This window comes from Triticum aestivum, chromosome 1D, assembly GCF_018294505.1.
Source record: "Triticum aestivum cultivar Chinese Spring chromosome 1D, IWGSC CS RefSeq v2.1, whole genome shotgun sequence".
Taxonomy (NCBI): Eukaryota; Viridiplantae; Streptophyta; class Magnoliopsida; order Poales; family Poaceae; genus Triticum; species Triticum aestivum.
The window spans coordinates 423,229,660-423,246,818 of record NC_057796.1 but is presented as its reverse complement, the minus strand read 5'-3'; the positions used below and the strand labels follow the sequence as shown (position 1 = coordinate 423,246,818).

Sequence of the window (17,159 nt, the reverse complement as noted above, 5' to 3'; positions counted from 1 at the left end):
TTTGAAAAAAAATTACTAGTGGCGCACCGTGGATGTGGTGCGCCATTACTAGTTTAACTAGTAATGTCGCACTATCCCCTGGTGCGTCATTACTAGTTTAAAAAAAATTGTTACTAGTGGCGCACCGTGGATGTGGTGCGTCATTAGTATTTGGACACTAAAGGCGCACCAACACATGATGCGCCATTAGTATATAGTAGTGACGCACCACATGTCTGGTGCGCCATTAATGTCCATATCATCTATAACCCTTTTCCTAGTAATGCGTACTGCATTCTCTCTACTAAGCTTTGAAAAAAAGGTAAATTCATGCTTTGGGGCACCTTTTGTTTCAACTCGACAAAGTGAAGAAGCCAAGTGGGGATACGGGTGGGCCACTATGTTAAAATAGAGAACATGGCTCCATGGGGAAGGGATGTCGGCAATTCGGCATGCCTATTTGACTAGGATATTTGACTTTTTTCTTCCCGTTACAACGCACGGACATGCTTACTAGTATTAGCTCAAGTGTATAGGGCCAAGGCATGTGCAGTCTGTGCCCGCACATGGCCCCAAGTTTGTAGGGCCCCGAATTTCATAGGCAGCCCGTAGGCTCATTAATCACATGACCTCTTACGCACGAAAAAAAGGGCCCATAGGACCATCAATTTCACAAACCGATCAGGAAAAAGGTTATTATTGCTATTTATTCACCCCTACCAGATTCGAACCCGCAACCTCTCCTAGTAAAAAACTGCGACAATCAAGTCAGCTGTTGAAGTCTGCAGTCCCGATAAAGGATAAATATTTATAGTTACTCCTGCCTCTGTATATTTTCCAAAATGCCTCATTCATCTAAACTTGGAGGCGTTTTTGTTTAATGGATTCATACATCCCAAACGCCTTAGTATATCCAATCGCTTGAAGCATAATGAGGAAACAACTTTGATTTTTTTAGTGTTTTCATCAAAGAAATCTATATTTGATGTTTTACGCACGCATCCTGCACATGGAGGATGACTCGGTCTAGCACCACAAGCGCAAACATACGTTCTTTCTTAACGAGGTAGCCCATCTTAGAGTTTAGCATAGGGCCCCTGATCTTGCCGGCCCGGCCCTATTTATTTGCACTGGTGACTATTTGTCTTCTCTTGTGGACATAGAACAAGGTTGTTGATTGCCTACTTCACATATGTAAAGGTATATTTAGGACAAAAAAGAGTGCAACCGAGGAACCATGTTAGCAGACCATGGTAGCATGTAAGACATAGTACTTTGTAAAAGTTCAGCGGCGCCGCAAAGCGCGCTAACGCTTCTAGTATTTATGTATACAGAACCATAAATTCTTCAATAGGTAAAGCTCGAAGCTCGTGAGCTAAAAGAGTAGCTCGTGACTCGGCTCAAATTGACTCGAACTCGAAGAATAACGAGTCGAGCCAAGCTTTATTTTAAGATTGTTTATAGACCAAGTTAAACGAGCCGAGTTCACGAGTACTCGTGTAACTCGTTAGGCTCGGTATAAAAATCAGTCACCCAACACCACCTTGCATCCCAGCCAGTCGCATATAGACACAACACATGGCTCATCCGCATAATACTAGGCCCAAACGCTAAGGAGACACGCGCCATGATTCCTCTCCTTCCATCCGTAGCGAAATAGTGAGAAACCAGTCTATCGATTCCCCTCCTATCTCCTTTGTTTTTGAATCGTGAGTTCGCGATGGCAGCAATGCCGCGTAAGTCCACCTCTCGGGTCATGTACATGTTACTAACTTGCTGATTATTGTGGTCAATGTGGAATTGTGGTCATGTACATGTTACTGACTTGCTGACATGTTGATGGTACTGACAATTGTAAGTTAAGCTACTTACACTTGTTTGTGAACATTGTACATGCTTAATATATGCACATATTACATTCCCAATTAATAATTTGTTATCATAATGTTTTACGTTCACACCTATAACGAACTTAACAAGCTAAATGAGCTAGCTCGCGAGCTATACGAGTCGAGCCAATCTTGGATTTGAGCTCGTTATGGTAGCGAGTTGAGTCGAGCTAGCTCGTTAACTAAACGAGCTCTAGCGAGTCGAGTCGAGTTGGCTCGACTCGGCTCGAATTCCAGCCCTAGGTAAAGCTATAAAAACTATTGGTTGTAGTTGCTCTTTTGTAGCTCACATAAATGACCATTAAATTACTGTACTTTTCCCGTCCCGAATTGCTTGTCGCGAAAATGAATGTATCTAGATGTTTAATTCTGGACGGATGGAGTAGTCAATATGACAGAGCAATATAAGATCTTGAATAGTAGTATGAAAAAGAAGACTAGGATGTGCTAGTCCCATGTAGAAAGTCTAGTTAGCTCTTAAGTGATATGGAGAAAAATAAGCTAGCACCTTGACATTTCGTTAGACTAGTTTTCAGCATCCAGAGTCTCTGGAAAAGTTGGAGCTCAGACGATTGGACGGTTAGAAATTCCTGCGCGTGCGGCGCGGGCGCGATAGTGGCCGCTAACAACCAGTGGACTGGACTAAAGCGCGACCACAACAGGGCGCCATCCGCGCGCAGTTCCGACGGCATCCTCCACGACTCATGTTTTTGCCACCGGGAGACCAAGTCATTGCAGTCTGCATGCGCCTTGGTCGATAGATATGGATCTATCACGTTCCGCCACCTGCACCGTCGCGGCCGTCGCCGTCGTCTGCCTCATGTTGCCGCGTCCCTGCGCGCCGGCCGGCGACCAGCTGGCCGTCGGCGAGCTGCTCTTGCTCGGGAAATCCGTCGTGTCCGACGGCGGCGCCTTCGCTCTGGGCTTCTTCGTCCCGGACGATGCCACCCCGGCCAGGCAGTACCTCGGCATATGGTACAACAACATCCCCGGCCGCCCCACCGTCGTATGGGTGGCCAACCGGGAAACACCACTCTTCGCCAACCGCACTTCCTCCTCCTCCGGCCCGGCCCCGGCGCTCGCGCTGGCCAACGACTCCACCCTCGTCCTGTCCGGCGCCGACGGCGGCGTTCTTTGGACATCCGGCGTGCCCTCCGTGGGTACCTCGTCCTCGTCCTCATCCGCCGTGCTTAGGAACGACGGCAACCTAGTCGTCCGGTCGCCGAACGGGACCGCGCTGTGGCAGAGCTTCGACCACCCGACGGACACCCTCATCCCGGGCATGAAGGTCCGGATGAGCCACCGGACGCTGCGGGGTGACATCTTCGTGTCTTGGAAGTCCCCCGGCGACCCGGCGCCGGGAAGCTTCTCCTACGGCGTGGACCCCGGTACGTACATCCAGCTGCTCCTGTGGAACGGGACGCGCCCCTACTGGCGCTCTCCCGTGTGGACGGGGATCGCCGTCACCACCAACTACATCGGTGCTGGCACCGTCATCTACACGGCGGTTGTCGACACCACCGAGGAGATCTCCACGGCCTTCACTGTCTCCGACGGCGCCTCGCCCACGCGCTACGTGATCACCAGCTCGGGCGAGTTCCAGGTCGTCAGCTGGAACGGCACCGCGTCGGCCTGGGCAACGCTCGATTCGTGGCCAGGGTCCAGCGGGTGCAGCCGGTACGGCTACTGCGGCGCGTACGGGTACTGCGACGTCATGGCGGCGGCGTGCAGGTGCCTCGACGGCTTCGAACCGGCCAACGCGGCGGAGTGGAGCGACGGCAGGTTCGAGCAGGGCTGCCGGCGGAAGGAGGCGCTGCCGCCGTGCGGCGTCTTGGATGGGGAAGGATTCCTGCCGATGCCGAGCATGAAGGTGCCGGACAAGTTCTTGCTGGAGGGCGGCAACCGGAGCGCGGAGGAGTGCGCGGCGAGGTGCGCGGCGAACTGCTCGTGCGTGGCTTACGCGTACGCCGACCTGCAAAGCAGCAGTGCCAAGGGGGAAGTGAGCCGGTGCCTCGTCTGGGTCGGGGACCTCGTCGACACGCAGATGATCGGCGGGCGCATGGCTGTCAACGGCGAGACGCTCTACCTCCGGGTTGCCGTTGCTGCTGCTGCTTCCAGAGGTATACGAAGGCAACCGAGGTGAACTTTGGGTCCAGGGGTGTATATACACCCTATATAAAAAAATAATTTAATAATTGAATAAAAAAGTTAGAAAATTCTGAAAATATTTTTGAAATAAACTTGATCTTTCATTGTACTGGTAAAAATATTTCACAAAATGAAAGATTTTCATGGACTTCTTTTCAAAATAGACAAAACTTTCGGTCAAAATAGCATGACTTTACCGAACTAATTCTGCTACACCTACTACCCATCCCGTAAACTGATTTCCATGAGTTTAGGATTTTCGCAGTATCAAACACCAAAAATGCTAAACACACGGAGCTGCTACGGGACTTTCCAACTATACTTTACCAATGCCCCCCACCCTCGTATACCTGGCCATGGGCCGCGCCCGGCCGGGCCTAAAAAAGCCCACGGCAAAAAACTGAGGCCCAGGCCCTACCATCGGGCCTAGTTTTCAAGCCCAAGCCCGACCCATCTGGTAAAAAGCCCTTAGGGCTTAGGGCCATGGGCCGGGCGTGGCCTCTTCCTTAAAATGCCAATATGCCAAGCCCAAGCCCGTCCAAGCCCTGCTGGTGGGCTCAAAACTCAGGCCCAAGCCTGGCCCACGGGCAAGCCCATCAGGCCTAGGCTCTGGATTTTAGGGCTGGGCCGACAGGGCCGGGCCGGAGATGGCCAGGACTACCCCCCTCCCCCCTGCCCTGATTTTCATGGGGATGGGCCCCCGGCCTACCCCTTAATCCAATCAAGAATTGACAACTCAATCTCGGTCCGTAAAGGTTAAGTAAACGTCCGTGGATGTAGCATCGCTCGTACAAACTCACCAAACGCAAGGCATGGCTAGATGGTGGAAAACCCGCGCATTTTATAAAAAGCTCAATGAAAAATGTATTTCTGAGTTTTTAAGATCGTGGCAAAACACATAGAAATTACTTACCCTTTTGTAAATTGTAATCTTTTATGTAAAATAATACCAATCGATCATTAGCCACATGTGTTAATAACAAACTTACTTACCATTGGGATAGAAAGCAAAGATACACTTTACCGGGTAATTTTCCATTTACCATGTGTGTGGTTTTTCCATAATTGTTCCAAACTAAGAATTACGACACTAGGTTAAAAAAACATTCTGAAAACTTTCTCATTTCACTCCTCAAGCAGGTTCGTTTGGCCAAAATTTGTCAAATTTCTGTTAGGATTTTACCGAATTCTGTAAAGAAAATCGCCCCTTTGGCCGATTCAGTTCTTTGATCAAACTTTGCCTGCATTTGCATGTGCAGGAAGAAATGCAAGCAAAAACGCACTGAAAATTGTGCTGCCGGTGGTAGCAAGTGTCCTGATGCTCACATGCATTTTCTGTTTATGGTTCTGCAGGCTCAAAGGTACACTAATTTCATTAAGCAAAATTTCAGTGATAAATTTAAACTAAACTACCAAACGGTCAGCTTGGTAGGCTACCAACAAACAATTCCAATCAAAATTTAAACTAAACTGAAGCAAAGAAGTACAGATAGGTTTATTTTTCTTCCACTCTTTTAGTCATCTCTAAACATGTCATGCTCATGCATTTGGTGATGGAATATATTACAGACAAGGGAAGAAGAACCAACTCAACCGAGAGCCAAAACAAGCTGACCGCGTCTAATTGGAATGAAATGGGCCAAGGAGATCACACTGAAGATCTTGAGTTGCCATGCATACGGTTTGCCGACATTGTTACCGCCACACGGAACTTCTCCGAAACATGCATGATCGGACGTGGAGGCTTCGGCAAGGTTTACAAGGTACTATATATTTTTTACCTATTTTTCTAATTTTCAGTCCCTTGAAACTTTCTCATCCGATGCGAGGAACAGTTTTAACACCTTATAAACATTGGTCGATGCACCCCAATGACAGTACAGTAATCTTTATCTCACTTGTTTCTTGCTCATTCGAAAGGGAACATTAGACAGGGGTCAAGTGGTTGCTATCAAGAGGCTGAGTAAAAATTCAGATCAAGGAGCAGAGGAGTTCAAGAACGAGGCCATTTTGATCTCCAAACTTCAGCACAGGAACCTGGTTCGTCTCCTTGGCTGCTGCACCGAGGCAGCAGAGAAGCTGCTCATCTACGAGTACCTGCCCAACAAAGGCCTGGACACCATCCTCTTCGGTACGTATACATTCAGGTCTCTTTGATTCATAGGATAGGGATATCATGAGAATAGAATAACCATAGGAAATAAGATGACATGTATCTCAATTTCTATAGGAAAAAGATGTCATTTGATTCATATGATAGAAACTTTTTCACTGGGTCTAGGGCTCTAGGCCAATTTTTTTCTTCTTATTAATCTGAAGTATTGGTTCCTATCCTACATAGGAGTAAGTATCCATTCCTACAAACCAAAGGGCTCCAAAGAAGAATTTCTGTAAAATTCCTATCCTTTAGAATTTCTACAAAATTCATGTAAACCAAATGAGGCCTAAGTAATAAGAGTACTACAGCAAGTTACTGAACTTATTCTTTGCCACAGTTCATCAAGTTTGTTTGCTGTAGACAGTGCAATGAAATCGGTGCTAGACTGGCCGACGCGGCTGGGGATCATCAAGGGCGTGGCGAGGGGGCTCCTCTACCTACACCAGGACTCTCGGCTGACGGTGATACACAGGGACCTCAAGGCCAGCAACGTGCTGCTGGACGCGGAGATGAGGCCCAAGATAGCGGATTTCGGCATGGCCAAGATTTTCGGTGACAACCAGGTGAAGGCCGACACCAAGCGCGTCGTCGGAACATAGTGAGTAATCTCAACACTTGGGTGAATTTACAGAAAGGAAAAAGGAGGGTTCACTTTGGTTTAAGTTGGCTATTACTAGCATTTGCCATAAATTACTGTAGCACCTCCCCTGACAAACAAACAAAAAATGTGTGGACAGTGGCTACATTGCTCCCGAGTACTTGACGGCGGGCGTCTTCTCCGTCAAATCCGACGTGTACAGCTTCGGCGTGCTGCTCCTGGAGATTGTGAGTGGTGTCAGGATCAGCTCTTCCGATGGCATCATGGAGTTCCCGAGCCTTATTGCCTTTGTAAGCACCTGCATTAATTAGAACTGCCAAGTTCATGCAGTTAACTTCCTTTCTCAGTACAGTCCATTCCATGTTATTATGTCTAATTCCATATGTTGCTTCGTGTAGGCATGGAGCTTGTGGAGGGAAGGGAAGGCAAGAGACCTGGTGGATCCATCCATGGCAGGGAGCTGTTCAACTGATGAGGCATTGCTCTGCATCCACGTCGGGCTGCTCTGCGTCGAGGACGAACCAAGCAGGAGGCCGCTCATGTCATCCGTCGTGTCCATATTTGAGAACGGAAGTGTGTCCTCCATGTCGCTCCCGACGCCGATCCAGCCTGCATATTTCACAATGATGGAAGAGAGGAGAGACGATACTGTGAACACCAGAAACACAATGACCATGACGGTTCTCGAGGGAAGGTAGCATCAGTGCACTCCGAATGCTTGTAGCTTAGAGCATCTCAAAACTGCCGTTCAGAGTACTTTGGGCGAAAGACAGTGCTTCAACAACAGATGATGTTCAACAACAGATGATGTATATGCATATGATGATGCAAATTATTTCATTATGCCAAAAAAAGGCCTCCTGCTTCTACATATTTGGAGCGCCGCTACCGGTGATGTAAAAACACAATCGTAATGAAACCGGTCTTTTTAAGGCACTTTATGCCAAAAACATGCAAGTTGCGACACGTCTGACCATTTATCGTTCCTTTTTTATCGTGAAAACTTCAGAAAATACAAAATTTGTCGAAAACCAAAACAACTTGTCATGATGCCTTAAATTTATCATACAAGGTCGTGAAACAGATTTGGGGCCTTTCAAGAATTTCGAGAAACAACGTGTTATCGGACGGAGCGTTCTGTCCTACCTAGACACTCTCCGTTGAACATGATCTAGTTTGGGAAATTCTTGAAATGACTCCATCTTTTACAAGCAGGTGAGAATTCCCATGTAGGCATTCATGCTAGGTTTGAACGATTTCCGACACCGTATGCAACTTGTGGCATGTCCGACCTTTTTTGACCGAGAAACTCCAAAAAAAAATCAAAATTTTGTTGAAAAACAAAATAAGTTGGCATGGTGCATTGAATTGGTCATACAAGGCCATAAAAAATAGGATAATTTCAAGGATACCGAAAAACAACGTGCTCTCAGACGGAGACTTCTGACCTACCCGAACACCCTTCGTTGAACATGGTCTATGTTTGGACATTCTTCAAATGAACCCAACATTTGCAAGCAGGTGAGCATGCCCCATGGTAGGCATCCATGTCAGGTCTAAATGATTTTTGACACTGTATACAAGTTCTGACATGTTAGACCATTTATCGGCCTCTTTTAACTGAGAAAACTCCAGAAAATGCAGAAATTGTTAAAAAAAAATAACTTGGCATGGTGCCATTAATTGGTCATATAAGCTCATGAAAAGAATTGGGGTCAATGGATGCAAGGAGACTTGCTCTCAAACGGAGTTTACTAGCCTCCCGAACACCCTCCGTTGAATATGGTGTTTTTTAGACATTCACGAAATGACCTCAGCTTTTGCCAGCAGGTGGGCACATCCATGGTAGGTATCCATGCCAGAATTGAAGAAGAAAAAAAAATGTCTGCCACATGTAGCGACGACTGTGTGCTTGCGATAAGGACGTCAACTCCATGGGCCAAGCTAACTAGTTGCACAAAAAAATCACGAATTTGAAAAAAGTTCGTGAATTGAAAAAAAAATCATTGATTTGAAAAAAAATCACGATTTTGACAAAAAAGTTTACGAAGTTGATAAAATATTATGAATTTGAAAAACATTCATTCATTTGAAAAAAGTTCACGATTAAAAAACAAGTTCATAAATTTGAAAAAGTTCACAAATTTAAGGAAATATTCATGAATTTAAGCAAATGAAAAATAAAATAGAAAATAAGAAAAACAAAGAATAAAATAAAAAATAAACAAGAAAACTAGACCGAGAAGATGCACAACAAGAAGAATAAAAGAAGTAATTAAGCATAACTAGTGAGGTGTCCGAGATGATTACCGTGGGTGGAAGTAAACCAAAAGGTTGGGAGTTTGAATCCTAGGCACCTATTTTTTGAAGACTGAAAAAAGAAAAGAAGAGAAAAGAAAAATGGGCCATGCCGGGATGGAGGGGTGTGCGCCGATTTGTATGACGGGCGGGCTGATCGGCTGTGTATGTCTATGTACAATTCGTAGTGCCACATACCGAGGTGAGTATACCTTATGATCAAATGATGTGAGGGGGGGGGGGTGTATCGAAGTAAGGCTCTATGGTCATGTGGCCATGACTTTCGGTAGAATATTTCCAAATTTTCATATCTCAAGACATAAAATGGTCTTTGTGAGCAGTTCTCAAGGTTCAGTTGATTCGAATCCAACGACTCACCTTTTTCACTATTTCTTCTGTTCATCCTTTGTCATCTTTCTCTTCCTGTCCTGTGCCCTAACCCAACAACCAATCCCCTCTAGCGGTGCTATTTGCTCGGACTATCTTTTCAAACCTCAAGCGGAAACGGGTTTTCTTTTCGGCGATGGTGCTCCATCCCAACCCTTTCATCACTAACACTCTCCTCACCTCCGCCAGCGTTGTCGCTCCATGTAGGTTTCACCCCCCCCCCCCCCCCCCTCTCGCTCTAGTTTTCGCCTCCACTGTCATCGCTGCATCGTGTCATCTCTGCCTCCAACGTGGTACGAGTGTGAACCATGAAGAAATTGCTCGGTTGGGAGCTGATGTGATTTAAAAAAAATGGTTGCCTGATCAATAAACCTGGCGTGTCAGGTCTACAAAGTGGTCTCTCCTCTTGGTGTCACAAAAGAAAAACTTCCTTTTTCATTTCATTTCTTTTCTTTCGATAAGACCTCACTCTGCTTTCCTCTGCTCTGCTCCTACTCGTGTCCCGGTCACGCCACCTCCCGACCCCCCAAATCGCGAGACCACCCGCGGCGGCTGGCCGGCCGGCGGGATAGGCGACGAGGCGAAGTAACTCGAGACGGCGCGGGCGGACCGCTCCGTGTGGCTCATGAAGCGCTCCCCCATCGTCTCCCAGGCCCGGCAGGGCGCCTCCGCCTCCTCCAGCGAAGCTAACCCTAACCCGGCCGTCGCCAAGGTCGTGCTGTCCCTCGACCCCCTCAGCTCCGCTGAGCCCTCCCTCCAGGCAAGGACCTCGCCCCGCCCAGCACCCTGATGTTCCCCTCTTTTTTGATTGGTGTGCGAATTTGTTGAGTAGAGTTGCCTCGATTAAGCTGCAGAAACCAATGGGTTGGTACGGTAGAGTTGATGATCTAATTGGATGGCATACTGCTTGATAAGAATAAACTAGGGCTAGAGACAATTGTGCTCATGAACAACAACCTTCCTTCTAGTATATATATAATTTGGGGATTATTTTGAGTCCACAGGCTAGGCTAGGAACAAGCTTGGGGAAGACTGGTCAAACTGCAGTATAATTTCTTGGTAGCTGAAGAAGTGGATGGGCAAATCATATGTTTGATGCTAGAATTGATTGAGTGGGTGGGTTGTTTTTGTTCGAGAGAAACTGCTCTTTGCTAGATTTAATTAACTGTGTTTTGCATACACTATGAAGAGCATACAGATCTTATGCAGATTGAACTTAGTACATATAAGATGCTCATTTGAAGAACTGGATGGCATACTGCTCTGTCCTAACTGTTAATTTTTCTTCATTCTATGCAAGTATCATTCTCAGTATTTCTTGCTTGTGGTGCTTATCGTTCTTACATCATGTTATTTGGGATGACAGTTCAAGATGGAGAAGGCTCCAACTAGGGAAACTAGCACTTGCAGTTTACCAAAGAGTTCCTCCTTGAATATGTCCTTGAATTTAAGGAAATGAAAAATGAAAGAGAAAAAGAAGACAAAGTAAAGAATAAAAAATTGCGGTAAAAACAAAAATAACAAGAAAACTAGACTGAGAAGATGCACAATGAGAAAAATAGAAGAAGTAATTAAGCACAACCAGTGATGTGTCCAAGTTGGTTACACTGGTAGAAAAAAGGCCTTTAGTCCCGGTTCGCAAAGGCCTTTAGTCCCGGCTGTGCAACCGGGACTAAATATGCGCGACTAAAGACCCCCCCCCCCTTAGTCGCGCCTCTTACGAACCGCGACTAAAGGCTTTAGTCCCGGTTCTTGTGGCTGACCGGGACTAAAGGCCCGTCCTTTAGTCCCGGTTAGTCCCGGTTCTCGTGGCTAACCGGGACTAAAGGCCTCCTCCGCAGGTTTAAACCTGGTTTTTTTGCGAATTTTTTTAATTTTTTTAATTTTCAAATTTCTGAATTATTTTAACCTCTAATCTCTAATCACCACCCCTCATCACTGCTTAATTTATCCTCTAATCTCTAATCACCCCTCATCATTCCAAATCATCTAACTTCCCGGACGGTCACCCATCCTCTCACTACTCCAGCCTGAGCACGCTTAACTTCCGGGTTCTATTCTTCCTCGTTTCCAAGTCTGCACTTGTTGTTTTCCTGACAATAGTAGGATGTCAATTCTATTAACCCTCAGGAATTTAGCTTGAGCATGAAGTGACACATTTCACTGTTTGAGTTTGAAGCTATTGTTTTAAAAAACAATAATTATTTAGTAACACTAATATTTCTGGAATAATTAGTTTGACCATTGTTTGACCACAGTTTGACCACAGTTTGACCAGATTTGACCAAAATTTTAAAAAATGAAATAATTATTTAGTAACACTAATATTCTAGAATAATTAGTTTGACCACAGTTTGACCACAATTTGAAATTTTTTGATTTTTTTTGCCTCTCCAGATCTTAAAAGCCCCGTATCTTTTTTTCTGTTAGGCTTTTGAGGATTCTAAAAATGTTTAACGGGGTTCCCCCGGTTAAATTCGGATGTAACTTTTCGAGTAGATGATTTTTCATATAAAAAACTTTTTCATCCGAGTTCGTATGCAAAAGTTATGCCCATTTTAAGAATTTCCAGAGAGATTTTGCAAATAAAGTCGAAATTCATATTTGTTAATTTTCCCAACAACTAGACCACATATCACATGGGAAACTTATTTTATTTTATTTTTTGACATTTCCATCATTTTCTTTTGTTTTTTCTAAAACTGAAAAGGCGATCCAACGGGGGGGGGGGGGGTAGAGTTTGAAAATGAGGCCTCAAATCCCTTTAGTCGCGGTTGGCCAGACCAACCGGGACTAAAGGTCTAACCTTTAGTCCCGGTTGGCCTGGCCAACCGCGACTAAAGGCCTTTGGGCCAGCCTGAGGACCTTTAGTCCCGGTTGGCCGCTGGGCCCAGATAGTTGGTCGCGGGTCTCCTCCCGAACCGCGACTAAAGACCCCTTTGGTCGCGGTTCGATTATTTTGGGGACTAATGGCGGCGTATGGAAGCCTCTTTTTCTACTAGTGTTACCATGGGTGGAAGTAAACCAACAGGTTGGGAGTTTGAATCCTACCTCAAGCACCTATTTTTTGAAGGTTGAAAAAAGAAAAGAAAAGAAAAAAAAATGAGCCATGCACGGGACGGACGGGTGTGCGCCGGTTTGTATGACGGGCGGACGGATCGGCTGTGTAAGTGTGTATGTCTACGTACAACTCATAGGTGCTACATAGGAAGGTGAGTAACCTTATGATCAAATGATGTGAGGGAGATGTACCGAAGTAAGGCTCTATGGTCACGTGGCCATGACCTTTGGTAGAAGATTTTCAGACCTGAAGACATAAAAATGGTCTTTGTGAGCACCTAACTGCTTGCTTCTCAAGGTTGAGTTGATTCGAATCCAACGACTCACATTTTCTACTATTTTTTCTGTTTATCCTTTGTCATATTTCTCTTCCTCTGTCCTGGCCCAACAATCAATACCCTCTAGTCGTGCTATTTGCCCGACCATCTTCCCAACCTCAAGGGGAAAAAGGTTTTTCTTTCTAGCGATGGTGCTCAACCCCCAACCCTTGCACCGGCAACACCCTCCTCGCCTCGTTGTCGCTCCACGTAGGTTCCGCTCCCCCCTCGCTCCAGTTTTCGTTCGCTGCACCCTATCACCTCTGCCTCCAACGTGGTAAGAGCGTGAACCAGGAAGAAATTGCTCGGTTGGAAATAGAGAGTTGTATCAATTATAAAAGAGGAAAAACATACCATTTGTTGTTGCTTGGCACAAGAAACACTTATAAACAGAAGTATTCCCTCATGCGCCAGGGAAAATTAGATGCTAGATTTTTCTATTTAGGGAGTGGCCATAATGGCTAGCTTTATTAACTTAAACAACGATTACATCATTTGCCAGGACAGAAAGGATCCAGTCTGGAGGGTCATCAACCCATTTAAAAGAAATTTATTCAAATAACTAACTTTGGCTGCTAGTTATTATCATGAGCAATTTTAACATGGTCCCTCTTAGCTCCTCTTTTCACATGATATAGTTAGTATCGCGTTATTCCAAAGTGGTGGAACACATTACATAACATGGACACCAATGTGGCGATACAATGAACATGCCTACACGGATCACCTCGAGAAGCAAGCAAAAATCCACCTATATAGTCCTTTTCCTAAGGGATAATTAGATTTATGCCCCTAGTTGTGTCCCACTTGTCCGTTTTACCCCTAATTACCAAAAGTCACCGGTTCTGTCCAAATCACTTTGCTCCTTTTATGCTTTTGCCCTTTGACTGTTTGACCGTCAGTTTGCAAACTTCATAACTAATTCATACTAAATCAGAAAAATGCAAATAAGATACCAAAATGTTCAGAAAAACATCACCTATATGTCAGTGTCATTTGCATTCATGAAAAAAGTGTTGGAAAGTGCCCATTCGAGTTTTAGCTCATATGCTACCACCATGAATAGTAAAATCTAAAAAAGTTCAAAAAAATTCAAAAATAATTTGGTGGCAAAGAATGGCAAATGTATTAAGTGCCTGCCAAGTTTCATCAGGGAATAACATTCGTGGGTGCCGCGGCAAGAAAAACAATCAACACTCCAAAATAGATTATTTTTTTGCCACGACTTCCACGAATGTCGTTCCCTAATGAAACTTGGCAAGCACTTAGAACACTTGTCGTTCTTTGCCACCATAAATTTTTTGAATTTTTTTAGAGTTTACTATTCATGGTGGTATCAAAAGAGCTAAAACTCGGATGTGCACTTTCCAACACTTTTTTCATGAATGCAAATGACACTGACATATAGGTGATGTTTTTCTGAACATTTTGGTATCTTATTTGCATTTTTTTGATTTTGTATTAATTAGTTATGAAGTTTTCAAACTGACGATCAAACGGTCAAAGGGCAAAAGCATAAGAGGATCAAAGTGACTTGGACAGAACCGGTGACTTTTGGGAATTAGGGGTAAAACAGACGAGTGGGACACAACTAGGGGCATAAATCTAATTATCCCTTTTCCTAAACACAACCAAAAAAGGTTTATCGCTTACAGTCCCATGTCTTATCCTTATAAACATGCAAACCTAGGTCTCTGCATGGCCCCTTGTCAACACATGAAACTATCTTATATCCCGAGAGATCTATGCCATGCCTCTCAACCCGGAACACCCCAAACGATCTTAGGCCCTCTTCACTGCCGGCGGCCACGTGTTTAGGCTCTCCTGATGACGACTCCGGCACCTGCCCGGTAATGTGCCAATATAGCACATCAGAGCAAAAGCTTCTCAAGTCGTGGAACTCATCAGGAGAGGCATGGCACATCAGAGCAAAAGCTTCTCAAGTCGTGGTGATCTAACTGGATGGCATACTGCTTGATAGGAATAAACTAGGGCTAGAGACAATTGTGCTCATGAACAACAACCTTCCTTCTAGTACTCCACAGGCTAGGCTAGGTACAAGCTCGGGGAAGACTGGTTGAACTGCAGTATAATTTCTTAATAGCTGAAGAAGTGGATAGGCAAATCATATCTTTGATGCTAGAATTGATTGAGTGGGTGGGTTGTTTTTGTTCGAGAGAAACTGCCTTTTGCTAGATTCAATTATGTAATCACTGTATTTTGCGTACACTATGAAGAGCATACATATCTTATGCAGATTGAACTTAGTACATATAAGATGCTCATTTGAAGAACTGGATGGCATACTGCTCTATCCTAACTGTTAATTTTTGTTCATTCTATGCCAGTATCATTCTCATTATTTCTTGCTTGTGGTGCTTATCGTTCTTACATCATGTTATTTGGGATGACAATTCAAGATGCAGAAGGCTCAAACTAGGGAAACTAGCACTTGCAGTTTAGCAAAGAGTTCCTCCTTGAATATGCTCTTCCTTCTCCTCCTCCAGCTCCTTGCCATCACCACCCTCCCTTTCTCTGCCAACAACGCCACCCAACTAGTCTATGACACGGAGGGCAATGTGCTAAGTAGCAAGCAAAATTACTACATCCTCCCTGCTAAACGTGCGACCGGCGGGGGCCTCAGAGCTTTGCCTACTGGCCTGCGGTGTCTGCACTTCGTGTTCCAGGAGCGCAACGAGGCTGTCTTCGGCACCGCCTAGCGATTCACGCCACTACCAGAACACGCTTCAGCCAGCGAGCCGATTCGCCTGTCGAGCGACATCTGGATCGAGTTCCATGATTTTGATAGCTTTTGCTCTGAAAGGCTAGATTGGCACCTTACCAATCAGGTACCGGATTCGTCATCAGGAGAGCCTAAACACGTGGCCGCCGGCAGTGAAGAGGGCCTAAGATCGTTTCCGGTGTTCCGGGTTGAGAAGCATGGCACAGGTCTCTTGGGATATAAGATAGTTTCATGTGTTGACAAGGGGCCATGCAAAGATGTAGGTTTGCATGCTACTAAGAACAAGACGTGGCTGACCGTGAGCAATAAGCCTTTTATGGTTGTCTTCAGGAAAGAGAGGTTATAGGTGTTTTTAGCTTTTGCTTGTTTCTGGTGTTGATCTGTGCGCAAGTCCATTGTATTGCAACAGGAAATGCTTCTGGCACGAGTCAAGAATGTGCTGTATTCTGCATACAGTATGAAGAACATGTACTGATCTTATGCAGATTAAACTTGGTGCTTCGAAGACGCTCATTTGAAGAACTAGATGGCATACCGCCCTGTCCTAACTGTTGATTGTTGTTCATTCTTCTATGTCGGTGTCCTACTCATTTTTTTCTTGCCTGTGGTGCTAGTGCTACCATTCTTACGTCATGTTATTTGCAATGACAGCTCAAGATGGAGATGCCTCAAACTAGGGAAACTAGCACTTGCAACTTACCAAAGAGTTGCCCCTTGAATATGTTCTTCCTCCTCCGTCTCTTCGCTATCGCCATCCTGCCTTGCTCTGCCAACAACGCCACCCAACTGGTCTATGACACAGAAGGCAACGAGCTAAATAGCAAGTCAAATTACTACATCCTCCCAGCCAAACCTGCAAGCGGTGGCGGCCTCAAAGCCATCCCAACCGGTCTACGGTGCCTACATTTTGTGGTCGAGGAGCGCAGCGAGACGACTCTCCTCGACACGCCCATGCGATTCATGCCGTTGCCAGAACACGCTTCTACCACTGAGCCGATCCGCCTTTCGAGTGACATATGGATCCGCCTTTCGAGTGACATATGGATCGAGTTTCACGACTTGAGAAGCTTTTGCTCCGAAAGGCTAGATTGGCACCTTACCGAACAGGTGCCGGAGTCGTCATCAGGAGAGCCTAAACACATGGCTGCCGGCAGTGAAGAGGGCCTAAGATCATTTGGGGTGTTCCGGGACGGATCTCTCGGGATATAAGATAATTTCATGTGTTGGCAAGGGGCCATGCAGAGACCTAGGTTTGCATGTTTACAAGGACAAGACATGGCTGACTGTAAAGGATAAACCTTTTATGGTTGTGTTTAGGAAAAAGACTATATAGGTGTTTTTTTGCTTGCTTCTTGAGGTGATCCCTGTAGGCGAGTTCATTGTATCGCCACTGTGGTGTTCATGTTATGTAATGTGTTCCCCCACTTTGCAATAAAGCGATACTAACTATATTATGTGAAAAGAGAGGCTAAGAGGGACCATGTTAAAGTTGCTCATGATAATAACTAGCAGCTATAGTTAGTTATTTTAATAAGCTTTCTTTTAAATGGGTTGATGACCCTCCAGGCTGGATCCTTTCTCT

The 17,159-nt window shown here is 45.4% G+C and overlaps 2 protein-coding genes across 3 annotated transcripts; both read left to right on the top strand.

Moving 5' to 3' along the window:
* The first annotated feature begins 2,591 nt into the window (after positions 1–2,591).
* LOC123172550 (G-type lectin S-receptor-like serine/threonine-protein kinase B120) lies at positions 2,592–7,717 on the top strand. Its single transcript, XM_044589504.1, has 7 exons — positions 2,592–3,988; positions 5,276–5,377; positions 5,586–5,779; positions 5,937–6,147; positions 6,535–6,772; positions 6,912–7,062; positions 7,171–7,717. The coding sequence occupies exons 1-7, from the start codon at positions 2,632–2,634 to the stop codon at positions 7,468–7,470; spliced, it is 2,553 nt and encodes an 850-aa protein (XP_044445439.1). The 5' UTR covers positions 2,592–2,631; the 3' UTR covers positions 7,471–7,717.
* Positions 7,718–9,902: 2,185 nt separating this feature from the next.
* On the top strand, positions 9,903–17,039 carry LOC123182570 (uncharacterized). 2 transcript variants are annotated; one of them, XM_044595194.1, is made up of 3 exons: positions 14,335–15,499; positions 15,644–15,875; positions 16,229–17,039. In XM_044595194.1, the coding sequence occupies exons 1-3, from the start codon at positions 15,255–15,257 to the stop codon at positions 16,784–16,786; spliced, it is 1,035 nt and encodes a 344-aa protein (XP_044451129.1). In that variant the 5' UTR covers positions 14,335–15,254; the 3' UTR covers positions 16,787–17,039. The 2 variants fall into 2 exon arrangements, with proteins under 2 accessions (XP_044451128.1, XP_044451129.1); XM_044595193.1 differs by lacking the exons at positions 14,335–15,499; positions 15,644–15,875 and adding an exon at positions 9,903–10,217.
* The last annotated feature ends 120 nt before the right edge of the window (positions 17,040–17,159 follow it).

Excerpts from the sequence above, each read along its gene's own strand:
- LOC123182570 (XM_044595194.1), top strand. The coding sequence starts at position 15,255 with ATGCAGAAGGCTCAAACTAGGGAAACTAGCACTTGCAGTTTAGCAAAG. Across the intron at positions 15,500-15,643 it reads GCTTTGCCTACTGGCCTGCG|CTTTTGCTCTGAAAGGCTAG; the intron begins GTGTCTGCACTT and ends TGATTTTGATAG. Across the intron at positions 15,876-16,228 it reads AGAACAAGACGTGGCTGACC|CTCAAGATGGAGATGCCTCA; the intron begins GTGAGCAATAAG and ends TTGCAATGACAG.
- LOC123172550 (XM_044589504.1), top strand. The coding sequence starts at position 2,632 with ATGGATCTATCACGTTCCGCCACCTGCACCGTCGCGGCCGTCGCCGTC. Across the intron at positions 5,378-5,585 it reads ATGGTTCTGCAGGCTCAAAG|ACAAGGGAAGAAGAACCAAC; the intron begins GTACACTAATTT and ends AATATATTACAG. Across the intron at positions 7,063-7,170 it reads TCCCGAGCCTTATTGCCTTT|GCATGGAGCTTGTGGAGGGA; the intron begins GTAAGCACCTGC and ends TGCTTCGTGTAG.